A 12,536-nucleotide genomic window follows, 5' to 3' on the forward strand; every position below is an offset into this window, starting at 1 on the left:
TTTGACAAAGTCCCACATGGCAGGTTGGTTAAGAAGGTTAAGGCTCATGGGATACAAGGAGAACTGGCTTGGCCATAGGAGACAGAGGGTAGTGGTCGAAGGGTCTTTTTCCAGCTGGAGGTCTGTGACCAGTGGTGTTCCACAGGGCTCTGTACTGGGACCTCTGCTATTTGTGATATATATAAATGATTTGGAAGAAGGTGTAACCGGTGTAATCAGCAAGTTTGCGGATGACACGAAGATGGCTGGACTTGCGGATAGCGAAGAGCATTGTCGGGCAATACAGCAGGATATAGATAGGCTGGAAAATTGGGCGGAGAGGTGGCAGATGGAGTTTAATCCGGATAAATGCGAAGTGATGCATTTTGGAAGAAATAATGTAGGGAGGAGTTATACAATAAATGGCAGAGTCATCAGGAGTATAGAAACACAGAGGGACCTAGGTGTGCAAGTCCACAAATCCTTGAAGGTGGCAACACAGGTGGAGAAGGTGGTGAAGAAGGCATATGGTATGCTTGCCTTTATAGGACGGGGTATAGAGTATAAAAGCTGGAGTCTGATGATGCAGCTGTATAGAATGCTGGTTAGGCCACATTTGGAGTACTGCGTCCAGTTCTGGTCGCCGCACTACCAGAAGGACGTGGAGGCGTTAGAGAGAGTGCAGAGAAGGTTACCAGGATGTTGCCTGGTATGGAGGGTCTTAGCTATGAGGAGAGATTGGGTAGACTGGGGTTGTTCTCCTTGGAAAGACGGAGAATGAGGGGAGATCTAATAGAGGTGTACAGGATTATGAAGGGTATAGATAGGGTGAACAGTGGGAAGCTTTTTCCCAGGTCGGAGGTGACGATCACGAGGGGTCACGGGCTCAAGGTGAGAGGGGCGAAGTATAACTCTGATATCAGAGGGACGTTTTTTACACAGAGGGTGGTGGGGGCCTGGAATGCGCTGCCAAGTAGGGTGGTGGAGGCAGGCACGCTGACATCGTTTAAGACTTACCTGGATAGTCACATGAGCAGCCTGGGAATGGAGGGATACAAACGATTGGTCCAGTTGGACCAAGGAGCGGCACAGGCTTGGAGGGCCGAAGGGCCTGTTTCCTGTGCTGAACTGTTCTTTGTTCTTTGTCCTACCATGCGGTACCTTGTCAAAGGCCTTGCTAAAGTCCATGTAGACAACATCAACCGCACTGCCCTCATCTACCTTCTTGGTTACCCCTTCACAAAACTCAATCAAATTTGTGAGACATGATTTTCCAAGTCATGCTGACGATTCCTAATCAGTCCTTGCAACTCTCAATGCCTGTAGTTCAGTCTCTCAAAATACCTTCTCACCCACTACAGATGTGAGGCTCACCGACCTATAGTTCCCAGGCTTTTCCCTGCAGCCTTTCTTAAACCAAGACACAACATTTGCCACTCTCCAATCTTCAGATACCTCACCTGTGACTATCGATGATTCAAATATTTCTGCTGGGGGACCTGCAATTTCCTCCCTAGCCTCCCACAATGTCCTGGGATGCACTTCATCAGGTTCCGGAGAATTATCTACCTTGATGCGCTTTAAGACTTCCAGCACCTCCTTCTCTGTAATATGTACACTCCTCAAGACATCACTATTTATTTCCCCAAGTTCCCTAACATCCATGCTTTTCTCAACAGTAAATACTGATGAGAAATATTCATTTAGGATCTCACCCATCTCTTGTGGATTCGCACATAAATGACTTTGTTGATCCTTAAGGGGCCCTATTCTCTCCCTAGTTACTCTTTTGCCCTTTACGTATTTGTAGAATTCTCCTTTGGAGAATCTCTTTTGGATTCTCCTTTGCCTTATCTGCCAAAACAATCTCGTGTCCCCTTTTTGTCCTCCTGATTTCTCTCTTAACTCTACTCCTACACCCTCTATACTCTTCAAGGGATCCACTTGATCCCAGCTGCCCATTTATGTCATGTGCCTCCTTCTTCTTCTTCTTGACCAGGGCCTCAATATCCCGAGTCATCCAGGGTTCCCTACTTCTACCAGCCTTGCCCTTCACTGTAAGAGGAACATGCTTATCACACTTTTGAAAGCCTCCCACTTACCAGACATCCCTTTGCTTCCTCACAGGCTCCCAAAATGAATTTTTGAAAGTTCCTGCCTGATACATCAAAATTGGCCTTGCCCCAATTTAAAATTTTAACTTTTGGGCCAGACCTATCATTCTCCATAGCTATCTTAAAACTAATGGAATTATGGTCACTGGCCCCAAAGTGATCCCTCACTAACACTTCTGTCACCTGCCCTTCCGTATTTCCCAAGAGGAGATCAAGTTTTGCCCCCTCTTTAGTTGGGCCATCCACATACTGAATGGGAAATTCCTTCTGAATACAGAACAAATTTCTCGCCATCCAACCCTCTAATACTATAGCTGTCTCAGTCAATGTTGGGAAAGTTAAAATCCCCTACTATTTCCACCCTATTTTTCTTGGAGCTATCTGTAATCTCTTTACATATCTGCTCCTCAATTTCCCACCGACTATTTGGGGGCCTATAGTACAACCCTATCAAAGTGATTGCCCCCTTCTTATTTCTCAGTTCTACCCATATAGACTCAGTGAGCGAACCCTCGGATATATCCCCTCTCGATACTGCCGTGACGTTTTCCTTAATCAAAAGTGCAACTCTCCCTCCTCTCTTACCTCCTGTTCTATCTTTCCTATAGCATCTGTACCCTGGAACATTAAGCTGCTAGTCCTGTCCTTTCCTTAGCCATGTTTCAGTAATTGCTATAATATCCCAGTCGCATGTACCCATCCATGCTTTGCCCTTCAGGCCTCTTGCATTGAAATAAATGCAGTTTAATCTGGACTTCCCTTGCTCTCTGTCTTGCTTTTGCCTGATCTGTCTAGTACTAGGATTACTGACACTGCCTTTACTATTTCTCTCTCTAACTTCTGTGCTGTCCTCAACCTTCTCTTCTGTCTCCCTACTGCTTTGGGTCCCACCCCCTTGCCAAACTACTTTAAACGCTCCCAAGTGGCTCTAGCAAATATCCCCGCCAGGATATTAGCCTCCTCTAGTTCAGGTCTATCCTGTCCCTCTTGAACAGGTCACCCCTTCCCGAGAAGAGATCCCAATGATCCAAAAATCTAAATCCCTGCCCCCTGCACCAGTTCTCAAGCCACGTATTCATCTGCTGAATCTTCCTATTCCTACTCTCACTAGCATGTGGCACCGGCAGTAGTCCAAAAATTACTACCTTCGAGATCCTGCACTTTAGCCTTCTGCCTAACTCTCTATATTCACACTTCAGGACCTCATCCCTTTTCCTACTTATGTTGTTGGTACCAATATGTCCAAAGATGTGCGGGTTAGGTTGATTGGCCGTGCTAAAATTGCCCCTTAGTGTCTTGAGATGGGTAGGTTAGAGGGATTAGCGGGTAAATATGTAGGGATATGGGGGTAGGGCCTGAGTGGGATTGTGGTTGGTGCAGACTCGATGGGCCGAATGGCCTCTTTCTACACTGTAGGGTTTCTATGATTCTATGATGATTCTACGTACAATGACCCATGGCTGCTTTGTGTGGAACTTCAAAAAGACACAGGCAGACTGATGAAATGGACAGAAAAATGACCAGAGAAAATGTAATGAAGAAGTGTGGTAAGTAGTCTCACAACACCAGGTTAAAGTTCAACAGGTTTATTTGGTAGCACGAGCTTTTGGAGCATTGCCCCTTCATCAGGTGAGTGAAAAGTTTGGTTCACAAACAGGGCATATAGACACAAACTCAATTATAAGATAATGGTTGGAATGCGAGTCTTAACTGGTAATCAAGTCTTTACAGGTGCAGACAATGAGAGTGGAGAGAGGGTTAAGCACAGGTTAAAGAGGCATGAATTGTCTCCAGCCAGGACAATTAGTGAGATTTTGCAAGCCCAGGCAAGTCGTGGGGGTTACAGATAGTGTGATACGAATCCAAGATCCCGGTTGAGGCCGTCCTCATGTGCACGGAACTTGGCTATCAGTTTCTGCTCAGCGATTCAGTTGTCGTCTGTCATGAAGGCCACCTTGCAGAACGCTTACCCGAAGATCAGAGGCTGAATGCCCTTCACTGCTGAAGTGTTCCCCAACAGGAAGAGAACACTCCAGCCTGGTGATTGTCGAGCGGTGTTCATTCATCCGTTGTTGTAGTGTCTGCATGGTCTCGCCAATGTACCATGCCTCGGGACATCCTTTCCTGCAGCGTATCAGGTAGACAATGTTGGCCGAGTCACAAGAGTATGTACCGTGTACCTGGTGGATGGTGGCATCCGTTTCGATGATCTGGCACGTCTTGCAGATTTTGCTGTGGCAGGGTTGTGTGGTGTCGTGGTCACTGTTCGCCTGAAGGCTGCATAGTTTGCTGTAGCTCAACAACGCTCAACAATCACCAGGCAGGAGTGTTCCCTTCCTGTTGGGGAACACTTCAGCAGTCACGGGCATTCAGCCTCTGATCTTCGGGTAAGCATTCTGCAAGGTGGCCTTCATGACACACGGCATCGCAGAATCGCTGAGCAGAAACTGATAGCCAAGTTCCACACACAAGGACGGCCTCATCCGGGATCTTGGGTTCGTGTCACACTATCTGTAACCCCCACGACTTGCCTAGGCTTGCAAAATTTCACTAACTGTCCTGGCTGGAGACAATACACATCTCTTTAACCTGTGCTTAACCCTCTCTCCACTCTCACTGTCTGCACCTGTAAAGACTTGATTACCAGTTAAGACTTGCTTTCCAACCATTATCTTGTAATTGAGTTTGTGTCTATATATGCCCTGTTTGTGAATCAAACTCTTCACTCACCTGGTGAAGGGGCAACACTCCGAAAGCTCGTGCTACCAAATAAACCTTTTGGACTTTAATCTGGTGAGACTACTTACTGTGCCTACCCCAGTCCAACGCCTGCAACTCCACATCATGAAGAATTGTGAATTGACTCATTCTGGTAGGAAGAACAGAGAGAATATAAAATAAAGGGCACAATTCTAAAGGGAGCAGAGGGAGCTGGATGTCTGTGTATAAATTACTGAAGGTGGCAGGACAGGTTGAAAGAGCGATTAATGAAACATACAGGGAGTTTGGGTTTTATGAATAGGGAACAGAGCACAAAAGCAAGGAAGTTATATTCAACATTTACTAAACATTGGTTTAGCCTCAACTGACCCATTGTGCCCAGTTCTGGGTGCTCAACTTTAAAAAGTATGTGAAGGCATTAGAGAGAGTGCAGAAAGGATTCCAGGGATGAGGAACTTCAGTTATGTGGATAGATTGAACAAAGTAGGACCTCTCTCCCTGAAGTAAAGATGAGAGGAGATTTGATAAAGATGTTCAAAATCATGAGGGGTCTGACAGAGAGAGTAGAAAGGGAGAAACTGTTGCCATTGGTGGAAGGATCAAGAACCAGAGGGTATGGTGATCGAAAAAACCTGATCTGGAATGTACTGTGAGTGTGGTGGAGACAGATTCACACAGTGAGTTAGGATCTGGAATGCCCTGCCTGAGGATATGGTGGAAGCAGATTCAAACGAGGTGAATTGGATAATTATCAGAAATGAAAAATATTGCAAGGCCAGGGAGAAAAGACAAGGGAGTGGGACTAGGTGATTTTACCCCAAAGGCTGGTACAAACCTAATGGGCTGAATGGTCTTCTCTGCTGTAACCAGGCTACAAACCTATGATTGGCAGATTTCAATACTGTGTCACAAGTTAAAAAATGGTCCGTGTGAGATTGAGGGCTTTGATGGGTCCTATGTAGCACTGTTAAGACTGTTCATGTACCACTTGGAACACTTGCAGCTTTCACACTTCCACCCTCACTTGCTGAGCTTCATCGGGATGGAAAGAGTTAATGTTAGTTTTCCTGATGCTTTGCAAATCTTGAACACATGCTCATGTTTGCTGCATATCCATTTAATTCATAACAAAATGACTGCCGTTTTGTTAATACAGACCTTTATGAAATAAAATGAACCTGAAGCACACACAAAATCTATAAAATCTCAAAAGCAAACAGGAAATGGAAAAAAGTAAATCAGTATTGTTTGCTTCCTGTGTATTTTTCTAGATCTGTAGTAAACACACCTGGTAAACATCGATATCAGGAGAGGCTGCGTCAGACAGGTGTGGTGTTGGTTCAGGTGTAATCTTGCTCATTCTGTCTGGCTGCTGTGATGTTTCCAGCTGACTCTCAGATGTATGAACCCCTTTCTGCTGGCTTAGTACCTGACTTTTTCGAGCAACTGTGTCCTTTCGATGGTGAATCAGCTTCCTTAATGGGGAAAGAACAGATATTCAACTTCAGTAAAAATGATAAAGAAAACATAGAAACATAGAAAATAGGAGCAGGAGGTGGCCATTCGGCCCTTTGAGCCTGCCCTGCCATCCATTATGATCATGGCTGATTATCCAACTCAATAGCCTCATCCCGCCTTCCCCCACTATACCCTTTGATCCATTTCACCCCAAGTGCTATAGCTAACTGCTTCTTGAAAACATTCAATGTTTTGGCCTCAACTACTTTCTGTGGTAGCAAATTCCACAGGCTCACTACTCTCTGGAAGTTGAGTTTCTTCTCATCTCTGTCCCAAACTGTCTATCCTGTATCCTCAGACTGTGACTTCTGGTTCTGGACATCCCCATCATTGGGAACATCCTTCTTACATCTACCCTGTCTAGTCCTGTTAGAATTCTACTAGTTTCTATGAGATCCCCTTTCATTCTTATGAACTCCTACAGATACAATCCTAACCGATACAATCTCTCATACATCAGTCCCATCATCCCAGGAATCAGTCTGGTAAACCTTGTCTGCACTCCTTCAGAGCAAGAACGTCCTCCTTCAAATAAGGAGACCAAAACTACACACAATATTCAAGGTACGGTCTCACCAATCAATATATCCCTGCTCCAGTACTCAAATCCTCTCGCTATCAAGGCCAATATACCATTTGCTTTTTCCACTACCTGCTCCATCTACACGCTTACCTTCAGTGACTGGTGTACAAGGACACCCAGGTCTATGTCCATTTGATCTTTTATCTATGGTTTTAAATCTAGGACCTTTTAGGGATGGGAATTGAATGTTGGCCTAACCAGCGAAGCCCACATCCCTTGAATGAATAAAAAACATTCATTGTTGAACTAGTTACCAGAGATAACATAGAACATAGAACAGTACAGCACAGAACAGGCCCTTCGGCCCACGATGTTGTGCCGAGCTTTATCTGAAACCAAGATCCGAGGAAATAGTCTTTGAACGTTCACTCTATCTATCCCCTTCATCATTTTATAAACCTCTATTAAGTCTCCCCTCAGCCTCCTCCGCTCCAGAGAGAACAGCCCCAGCTCCCTCAACCTTTCCTCATAAGATCTACCCTCCACACCAGGCAGCATCCTGGTAAATCTCCTCTGCACTCTTTCCAGCGCTTCCACATCCTTCTTATAGTGAAGTGGCCAGAACTGCACACAATATTCCAAATGTGGTCTCACCAAGGTCCTGTACAGTTGCAGCATAACCCCACGGCTCTTAAACTCCAACCCCCTGTTAATAAAACCTAACACACTATAGGCCTTCTTCACAGCTCTATCCACTTGAGTGGCAACCTTTAGAGATCTGTGGATATGGACCCCAAGATCTCTCTGTTCCTCCACAGTCTTCAGAACCCTACCTTTGACCCTGTAATCCACATTTAAATTTGTCCTACCAAAATGAATCACCTCACATTTATCAGGGTTAAACTCCATTTGCCATTTTTCAGCCCAGCTTTGCATCCTATCTATGTCTCTTTGCAGCCTACAACAGCCCTCCACCTCATCCACTACTCCACCAATCTTGGTGTCATCAGCAAATTTACTGATCCACCCTTCAGCCCCCTCCTCTAAGTCATTAATAAAAATCACAAAGAGCAGAGGACCAAGCACCGATCCCTGTGGCACTCCGCTAGCAACCTGCCTCCAATCCGAAAATTTTCCATCCACCACCACCCCCTGTCTTCGATCAGACAGCCAGTTACCTATCCAATCGGCCAACTTTCCCTCGATCCCACACCTCCTTGCTTTCATCATAAGCCGACCATGGGGGACCTTATCAAACGCCTTACTAAAATCCATGTAGATGACATCAACTGCCCTACCTTCATCAACACACTTAGTTACCTCCTCAAAAAATTCTATCAAATTTGTGAGGCACGACTTGCCCTTCACGAATCCGTGCTGACTATCCCGGATTAATCCGCATCCTTCTAAATGGTCGTAAATCCCATCTCTAAGGACCTTTTCCATCAATTTACCAACCACCGAAGTAAGACTAACCAGTCTATAATTACCAGGGTCATTTCTATTCCCTTTCTTAAACAGAGGAACAACATTCGCCATTCTCCAGTCCTCTGGCACCATCCCCGTGGACATTGAGGACCCAAAGATCAAAGCCAAAGGCTCTGCAATCTCATCCCTTGCCTCCCAAAGAATCCTAGGATATATTTCATCAGGCCCACGGGACTTATCGACCTTCAGTTTATTCAAAACTGCCAGGACATCCTCCCTCCGAACATCTACTTCCTCCAGCCTATTAGCCTGTAACACCTTCTCTTCCTCAAAAACATGGCCCCTCTCCTTGGTGAACACTGAAGAAAAGTATTCATTCATCACCTCGCCTATCTCCACTGACTCCATACACAAGTTCCCACTACTGTCCTTGACCGGCCCTAACCTCACCCTGGTCATTCTTTTATTCCTCACATAAGAGTAAAAAGCCTTGGGGTTTTCCTTGATCCGACCCGCCAAGGACTTCTCATGTCCCCTCCTAGCTCTCCTAAGGTCCTTTTTCAGCTCATTCCTGGCTAACTTGTATCCCTCAATCGAGCCATCTGAACCTTGTTTCCTCATCCCTACATAAGCTTCCCTCTTCCTTTTCACAAGACATTCCACCTCTTTCGTGAACCATGGTTCCCTCACTCGGCCATTTCCTCCCTGCCTGACAGGGACATACCTATCAAGGACACCCAGTATTTGTTCCTTGAAAAAGTTCCACTTTTCATTAGTGCCTTTCCCTGACAGTTTCTGTTCCCATCTTATGCCCCCTAATTCTTGCCTAATCGCATCATAATTACCTCTCCCCCAATTGTAAACCTTGCCCTGCCGTACGGCCCTATCCCTCTCCATTGCAATAACAAAAGACACCGAATTGTGGTCACTATCTCCAAAGTGCTCTCCCACAACCAAATCTAACACTTGGCCCGGTTCATTTCCCAGTACCAAATCCAATGTGGCCTCACCTCTTGTTGGCCTATCCACATATTGTGTCAGGAAACCCTCCTGCACACACTGCACAAAAACTGCCCCATCCGAACTATTTGACCTACAAAGGTTCCAATCAATATTTGGAAAGTTGAAGTCCCCCATGACAACTACCCTGTAACCCCCACACATATCCATAATCTGCTTAGCAATTTCTTCCTCCACATCTCTATTACTATTTGGGGGCCTATAGTAAACTCCTAACAACGTGACCGCTCCTTTCCTATTTCTAACCTCAGCCCATATTACCTCAGTGTGCAGATCCCCCTCGAAGTGCCTTTCCGCAGCCGTGAAACTATCCTTGATTAACAATGCCATTCCTCCACCTCTTTTACCAGCTTCCCTACACTTAGTGAAACATCTATACCCCGGAACGTCCAACAACCGTTCCTGTCCTTGTTCTACCCACGTCTCCGTAATGGCCACAACATCGTAGTCCCAAGTACCAATCCACGCCCCAAGTTCATCTACCTTGTTCCGGATGCTCCTTACATTGAAGTAGACACACTTCAACCCACCTTCCTGTCTACCGGTACCCACCCTTGACCCTGATACCTTCCCCAATACCTCACCACCCTCACTGACCTCTAGACTACAACTCCTTTTCCCACTCCCCTGAAAAATTAGTTTAAACCCCCCTGAAGAGCCGTAACAAATTTCCCTCCTAGGATATTGGTGCCCCTCTGGTTCAGGTGCACCGCATCCTGTTTGTACAGGTCCCACCTTCCCCAGAATGTGTTCCAATTGTCCACGTATCTGAAACCCTCCCTCCTACACCATCCCTGCAACCACATGTTTAACTGCACTCTCTCCCTGTTCCTCAACTCGCTATCACGTGGCACCGGCAACGTACCAGAGATGACCACGTTTTGTCTTGGCTCTCAGCTTCCAGCCCAGCTCCAGAAATTCCTGCTTTAAATCCCCGTCCCTTCTCTTACCTATGTTGTTGGTACCAATGTGTACCACGGCTTGTGACTGTTTCCCCTCCCCCTTCAGAATCCGGAAAACACGGTCTGAGACGTCACGGACCTTGGCATCCGGTAGGCAACATACCATCCCTGAGTCTCTTTTGCTGCCACAGAACCTCCTATCTATCCCTCTAACTAACGAGTCCCCAATAACTATTGCCCTCCCGCTCTGCCCCTTACCCTCCTGAGCCACAGAGATGGACACAGTGCTGGAGATCCTCTCACTGCGGCTCACCACTGGTATGTCATCCCCCTCAACCGTATCCAAAGCGGAATACTTGTTGCTAAGGGGAACGACCACAGGGGATCCCTGCACAGACTGCTTCCTCCCAGCCCCTCTCACCGTCACCCATCTGTTTTCATTCCTCGGAGTAACTGTATCCCTAAAGCTTCTGTCTATGGCCACCTCTGCGTCCCTAATGATCCTAAGTTCATCCAACTCCAGGTCCAGTTCCCTAACATGGTTTTGGAGGAGCTGCAGAAGCTGCAGACTTCCCACAGATGTAATCAGCCATCCCTCACCTCAAACATAGTGCAAGAGGAACATAGCACTGCCTGCACACCCATCCCCTCTAGATACCTTGCCAGTACCAGGTAGAATAATTATGTTTTCCCATCTACTCTGTTAAAGTACCTCTCTTTCTCCTGAAAATCTCCATTAGATAATCTCCGTTTTCCAAAGAGTTAGTCCCAACTTTTCAAAACTCTCCTCATACCCAAGAACCAACCTCCGAGATTGGAGGTCTGTGACTAGTGGTGTTCTGCAGGGCTCTGTACTGGGACCTCTGCTGTTTGTGATATATATAAATGATTTGGAAGATGATGTAGCTGGTCTGATTAGTAAGTTTGCGGACGACGCAATGATTGCTGGAGTTGAGGATAGTGATGAACATTGTCAGAGAATACAGCAGGATATAGATAGGCTGGAAAATTGGGCGGAGAAGTGGCAGATAGAATTTAATCCAGATAAATGCGAAGTGATGCATTTTGGTAGATCTAATGCAGGGGGGAGCTATACAATAAATGGCAGAACCATCAGGAGTATAGACACACAGAGGGACCTGGGTGTACAAGTCCACAGATCCTTAAAGGTGGCAGCACAGGTGGAGAGGGTGGTGAAGAAGGCATATGGCATGCTTGCCTTTATTGGACGGGGCATAGAGTATAAAAGTTGGCATATGATGTTGCAGTTATATAGAACATTGGTTAGGCCACATTTGGAATACTGCATCCAGTTCTGGTCGCCACACTACCAGAAGGACGTGGAGGCTTTGGAGAGAGTGCAGAAAAGGTTTACCAGGATGTTGCCTGGTATGGAGGGTATTAGCTATGAGGTAAGATTGAGTAAACTAGGGTTGTTCTCCCTGGAAAGACGGAGGTTGAGGGGCGACCTAATAGAAGTTTATAAAATTATGAAGGGCATAGATAGGGTGAACAGTTGGAAGCTTTTTCCCAGGTCAGAAATGACAAACACAAGGGGTCACAAGTTCAAGGTGAGGGGGCAAGGTTCAATACGGAAATGCGGGGGACGTATTTTACACAGAGGGTGGTGGGGGCCTGGAATGCACTACCAAGCAAGGTGGTTGAGGCAGACATTTAAGACTTGTCTAGATAGCCACATGAACAGACTGGAAATAGAGGGATACAAACGGATGGTCTAGTTAGGAACACATGATCGGTGCAGGCTTGGAGGGCCGAAGGGCCTGTTCCTGTGCTGTATTGTTCTTTGTTCTTTGAGATACGCGCCAAAGCTGTTGTGACCATTGGTTTTACAAAGCCTTCACTGCAAGTTGAAATAAGTGGATCCATCTGAGAAACCACAGACCTGCCTATGTGGGAGACCGGACATCGTAAATTAGTGACTGAATTAACGGTTATCTGGCACTGCAAGTTGAAAAAATGGCTCAAAAGAAAGTATCAGTTACTTGGGTTTATAAATAGGATAATGTATTATAAGAGCAAAGAAATTATGCTTAGATCTTTATAAGTCCTCAGAGTATTGTGGACAATTCTAGAAAGATGTAAAAGTCTTTGAATGGTAACAGAGGCGATTCACCAGAATGTTAACAGGAATACTGTGAAGCCAGAGTGCCAGGCTACAGTTAATTCAGTCACTAATTTATGATGTCAGGCTCCCACGTAGGCAGGTATGTGGTTTCTTGAATGGATTCACTTATTTCAGGTTGAAGTGAGGGCTTTGTAAAACCAATGGTCACAACAGGCAAGGAGGAATTGGTAGGGCTAGGGAACCGT

The 12,536-nt window shown here is 46.0% G+C and overlaps 1 protein-coding gene across 4 annotated transcripts in view; it reads right to left on the reverse strand.

Annotated features, from left to right (window-relative positions):
• The window catches only part of nckipsd (NCK interacting protein with SH3 domain), a 301,148-nt gene that overhangs the window by 143,247 nt on the left and 145,365 nt on the right, over positions 1 to 12,536 (reverse strand). For all 4 annotated transcript variants that reach the window (XM_078209293.1, XM_078209294.1, XM_078209296.1 and 1 more), the window contains exon 3: positions 6,103 to 6,289. In XM_078209293.1, coding sequence (XP_078065419.1) covers positions 6,103 to 6,289 — 187 coding nt within the window. The remainder of the gene's footprint in view (positions 1 to 6,102; positions 6,290 to 12,536) is intronic.

The sequence above is a fragment of the Mustelus asterias genome, chromosome 3, assembly GCF_964213995.1.
Source record: "Mustelus asterias chromosome 3, sMusAst1.hap1.1, whole genome shotgun sequence".
NCBI lineage: Eukaryota > Metazoa > Chordata > Chondrichthyes > Carcharhiniformes > Triakidae > Mustelus > Mustelus asterias.